Consider the following 5,479-nt stretch of genomic DNA (forward strand, 5'->3'; position numbering starts at 1 on the left):
AGAGCAAACTGACTTTCATAGCATTTGTCAATTTAGGGAAGGTATTTAATAATGTGGAATGGAATTTAATGCTCCGGATTCTGAAAGTGTAATGTATTGTCTGCTAGTGTACGCATGTTATTATTATGTATGTCATTTGTTCTATCTTGGCGCCAATAAATGCGTCGGGACGCTACGGCACTCACGCTGGAACCTACACGCCGTGCAGTCATTACATGGCGACGAGGATGCCTCAATTTATGGAAAAATTTGTGCTGGGGGTCGACGATTGGCAGTCCTACGAGGAAAGACTGGAAGAATATTTCATTGTGTTGGACTTGGGGAGTGAGGAAGCACAACTAAGTAAAAAGCGTGCCATCCTGCTGTCCTCAATAGGCAAGGACGCCTATAATGTGGTGAGGAACTTGTGTGCCCCGAAAAAACCAGCTGAGTGCACCTATTCAGAAATAACGGGGAAACTGACTAAGTACTTTAACCCAGACCGGTCAGTAATTGCCGAAAGGCACAGGTTTAATCAGAGAGTCCAGTTAGCCGGCGAAAATGTGCATCAGTTCGCGGCGGGCCTCAGGGAGTCCTCCCGCTATTGTAAGTTCGGCGGTTTTTTAGATGAGGCCCTCCGCGACCAATTTGTTCTGGGTCTCTCCGATAAGGCGATTGTGCGTGCACTGTACTTAGAGGATGAGACCCTGGCCTTCGAGAAGGCCATTGAACTGGCTTATGGCAGAGAGAAGGCGACGGAGAACGTGTCAGCGAGCGCAGCCGGGAACAGTGGGCAGGGCGTCCATTTTGTGCAGCGAGATGCAGCCATCGACGACGATTTCCAGGAGGACGGGGAGGAGGCTGACGTCCACCAGGTGAAGGGTCAGGATATGAGACAAGCGAGGAGGACGCGGACAAGTGCGAAGCCGTCGCGGGGATCCAGCCAAAGGGAAAGGTGTTATTGTTGCGGCCACACAGGGCACCGGAGAGCTGCGTGCAGGTTTCGCGCATTCAGATGCGACATCTGTAGGAAAGTAGGGCACTTAAAGGCAATGTGCAAAGAAGGTAATGTAAAATTTTGTGATGTGTTGGATTCAAACGAGGGGAAAATGCCGGTTTATGAACTTCCTTGTGTCAGGGATGTAAGTGAGGGCCGTTGTCAGGGAGATAAGAGAGAACCAAGAGGCAATGTTAAGGTGATTAAGAATTATGTAATTAAGAAAGATTGGGATTTGCCACTATATAACGTAATATCCTCGACAGAGGAAGTAAATGGGGGGCCGTGGTTTGCTAGAGTAGTGGTCGATGCTCGGGTGGTAAAAATGGAAATTGATACAGGATCGGCTATATCGGCCATCTCAGAGGAATATTACAGAGCAAACTATTCATACCTCAAGTTGAAGGCCACGTCAGTGAGGTTGCGGTCTTACTCAAACACCCTGATTCAACCATTGGGAACTATAGATGTTTCCGCAACATATAAGGGGCACACTGCCAGGCTAAGTTTGTTTGTTGTGACCAATGGGGGACCTCCACTTCTTGGAAGGGACTGGTTCCAGGCTTTGAAATTTCCCTCACCAGTGCACAAGATTAATATGGAAGGTGGGATAAACATTCAGGGAATATGGGATCGTTTCAGGGAGTTATGGGATGGCACTTTAGGGTCATTCAAGGGTAGTGAAGCCACACTCCATCTCAAGCCAGGGACAAAACCTGTATTTTGCTCCCCCAGAGCATTAGCATTTGCCTTGCGGGATAAGGTTGACAGAGAGTTGGATCGTCTTCTGGAATTAGGGATACTGTATCCAGTTGATTTCAGTGACTGGGCAACACCCATTGTTCCAATTGTAAAAGGGGATGGAAATATTCGTATATGTGGAGATTTCAAAATAACTGTAAACCCTCAATTATTGGTTGAAAGATATCCACTCCCTCGAGTGGAAGAACTCTTCTCAAAGCTGCAAGGGGGCCAAATGTTTTCCACAATTGATTTGTCACAGGCATTCCAGCAAATGGTTTTAACAAAAGAAGCACAGAGACTTTGCACAATAAACACACACAGAGGGCTTTTCAGGTATGCTCATTTGCCATTTGGAGTCTCCTCAGCTCCAGCAATTTTTCAGAGAACGATGGAACAAGTGTAGGATTGACAGGGGTTGCATGTTTCCAAGACGATATCATTGTAACAGGGATAAATGAGGGGGAGCATGTTAAGAATTTACAGGCAGTCTTAGAAAGGTTACAAAAATTTGGGTTTAAGGTTAATCCAAAGAAGTGCAACTTATTATGTGCATCAGTGGAATTCTTGGGCCATAAAATAGACAAGCAGGGCTTGCATGCGACTGCAGGAAAAATTAATGCTATCGTTAAGTCACCCCCACCACAAGACGTATCCCAGTGAGAAATGGGTGGTGGAATCCACGTGGAACCCACATGGAGAATTAACGTGGATACCACGTGTTTTTGGCCGTGGAATCAACGTGGAACCCACGTGGAAATTTGGTGGAAAAATTAAAACTGCAGTAGGTGCTGTCCTAAAGCCATTAAAACCTCAACCACTCTATATCTAAACCTTCTATATATGTGTCTACGATTTTTCATGTGCTCTCATGGCTGCCTTTCCACGAATTATATAAAAATAGAATGTGCGATACATTTTCACATAACTAGCGTGGTTTCAGGATGATAAATGACGAAATGTCACCAGAGAGTTAAGTTTCACAAATTAGAAATTCTGTTTAACATTTTATGCTAATCACCACAAATCCACTTGAAACCAACGTGGATTCCACGTGGGTCCAACCACTCAATATCCACCACCACCAAATATCCACCACTCAACGTGGATTCCACGTGGGTTCCACGTGGATTCCACCACCCATTTCTCACTGGGATCCCAGCTGCGAGCCTTTTTGGGTATGGTGGAATATTATTCCAAATTTATTCCACACCTAGCAACAATGCTTGCTCCGTTGCACAATTTACTAAAAAAGGATGTGAAATGGTTTTGGAATGGTAAGTGTGAGGAAGCCTTTAGATTGGTTAAGTCAGCAATTACGTCAGGGCAAGTACTGGCCCACTATGATCCATCGATGCCTGTCATATTGGAGTGTGACGCATCTCCATATGGGTTAGGTGGTGTGTTGTTGCATGAGTATCCAAATGGATTGTCGAGACCTATCGCCTTTGCTTCCCGCTCTTTAACAAAAGCTGAGAGAAATTACTCTCAAGTGGATCGAGAGGCTTTAGCGATTGTATTTGGTGTCAAAAGATTCAGCCAGTACCTCTATGGGAGGCACTTTGTTCTGAGGACTGACCATAAACCACTACTCCACATCTTGGGGGAAAATAAGGTCTACCCCAAATGGCAGCAAGTCGCTTGCAGCGTTAGGCTGTGATTCTTCAAGGGTATGATTACAAGCTGGAGTATGTGAAGGCAGAAAAGAATAAAGTGGCAGATGGGTTGTCTAGACTTCCTTTAAATCAGGAAGGGGATATAATAGAGGAAATTTCATACCTGGACTTGGGAGAAAAGGAGTTTCTTCCTGTAACCGCAAAAGAAATTGCCAGACACTCTAGAACGGATAAAATTTTGGGAAAAGTAATTAATTTTTGCATGTTAGGGTGGCCAAGCAAAGCGATTGATGAACTAAAACCATTTTTTCAAAGGCAAACAGAGCTGACAGTTGAACAAGGGTGTCTAATGTGGGGAAATAGAGTTGTAATTCCTAAGAAGTTACAGGGGGGTTTACTCAAGGAGCTACATGCGGGTCACATGGGCATAGTAAAAATGAAGTCCCTTGCCAGGTCCTATATCTGGTGGCCAAATGTAGATAGAGATTTAGAGGAATTAGCCCGTGCATGTGAAGCATGCCTCACAAACAAGCCATCGCCATGCATAGCTCCATTGAAGTGTTGGAAATGGCCAGACAGGCCATGGGAAAGACTACACATTGACTTGGCTGGTCCTTTTTTGCAAAAAATGTTTTTAATAGTAATTGACAGTTCAACCAAATGGCCAGAAGTGAAGGAAATACGTAATAGTTCATCAGACGAGGTCATTATGCACCTAAGAGATATTTTTGCCACCTTTGGTCTCCCAGAGAAAATTGTTTCTGACAATGGTTCTGCCTTCACTTCATCCTTGTTCAGGGAATTCTGTAAGGAAAATGGAATTCAACACATCTTTTCCCCCCCATATCATCCAGCTTCAAATGGTGCTGCAGAGAACATGGTGAGAGTGTTTAAAAACAAAGTGAAAACTTTAATCAGTGACGGAACGCCCTTGCATGTTGCCTTGCCACGTTTTTTATTTAATTATAGAATAACTCCGCACATGACCACCGGAGAGCCTCCTAGTGTGTTAATGTTTGGAAGGGCTCTTCGCTCCCGGTTGGCAATGACTAAACCCAGTATAGGGCAACAAGTGCATAAAAAACAGGATGCCCAAATGCAGGCTCATAGTGACTCACGTTTGAGAGTTTTAAGTGAAGGGCAAAGAGTGATGACAAAAATGTACCCTCAAGGGAAAATAGTGTGGATGTCAGGGGTGCTGAAGGAAGTGTTGGGGTCTAGACTGTATACAGTTTTAACCGATGAAGGTGTTGTCATTCACAGGCACATTGATCAACTAAGGCAAAGGGGCGACCAGTGTGAAGGAAAGGACATGGGCAAACAAGATGGACCTGAAAAAGCATTTGAGCCTGAGGGAACTGGATGTGAGGAGTTAGTGCCACAGGTTGCTGAATGTGAGGAGGATGAGGCACCTAGGTACTGGGAACCTTTAGCTCACCGAGAGCAAGTCCCAGAAGTGGAACCACCAAGGGTAGAAGTCAGCAGAAGATACCCTCAGAGAATGCGTAAAAGTAGGACAATATTGGACTTGTGATGTGATTAGCAAACTGTGACGGTATATGTGTAATCTGCTGGGGATGTGATAAAAATGTATTATGGGGTGGGGTGGAGTACTGACCACATATATGTTGGGGAGGGATGTAATGTATTATCTGCTAGTGTACGCATGTTATTATTATGTATGTCATTTGTTCTATCTTGGCGCCAATAAATGCATCGGGACGCTACGGCACTCACGCTGGAACCTACACGCCGTGCAGTCATTACAGAAAGAAATCAGAGTGCTCTACAATGATCGTAGAATTGCTTAAAGTTTGTGTAAAAACCAAATAGCTGTGATAAAATGTGGACCCAACTGTGTAGAAGCAAGAATAGGAAAAAGAGTGTGATAAGGATGTGCACTCTCCCCAAAACTTTTAATGTTTATGTTGAGAAAGCCATCAGTGAAATCAATGACAAGGCTTTGAGCATCACTATCCGCGGAGAAAAATAATTAGCAAGCTGCGGTTTGCTGAGGGCATATCAGTCATTCAGTCATAGCCAAGACAGAGAAGAATCTGAAGAAGACTTTGACAAATATGGAAAGGATGGCCAGATATCAGCTAAAAATCAACAAAAAGTAGACGAAGATATTAGCATGCAGCAA

General features: G+C 44.4%; 2 protein-coding genes across 2 annotated transcripts; both read left to right on the forward strand.

Annotated features, from left to right (window-relative positions):
• The first annotated feature begins 215 nt into the window (after positions 1–215).
• Positions 216–2,123, forward strand: LOC124171243. The gene has a single exon (XM_046550386.1). It carries the CDS (start codon positions 216–218, stop codon positions 2,121–2,123), a length of 1,908 nt encoding a protein of 635 aa, XP_046406342.1.
• A 1,646-nt stretch (positions 2,124–3,769) lies between these two features.
• LOC124171244 (uncharacterized protein K02A2.6-like) lies at positions 3,770–4,867 on the forward strand. Its single transcript, XM_046550387.1, has one exon. The coding sequence runs from the start codon at positions 3,770–3,772 to the stop codon at positions 4,865–4,867; it is 1,098 nt and encodes a 365-aa protein (XP_046406343.1).
• The last annotated feature ends 612 nt before the right edge of the window (positions 4,868–5,479 follow it).

Source organism: Ischnura elegans, chromosome X, assembly GCF_921293095.1.
Source record: "Ischnura elegans chromosome X, ioIscEleg1.1, whole genome shotgun sequence".
NCBI classification, from domain to species: Eukaryota; Metazoa; Arthropoda; class Insecta; order Odonata; family Coenagrionidae; genus Ischnura; species Ischnura elegans.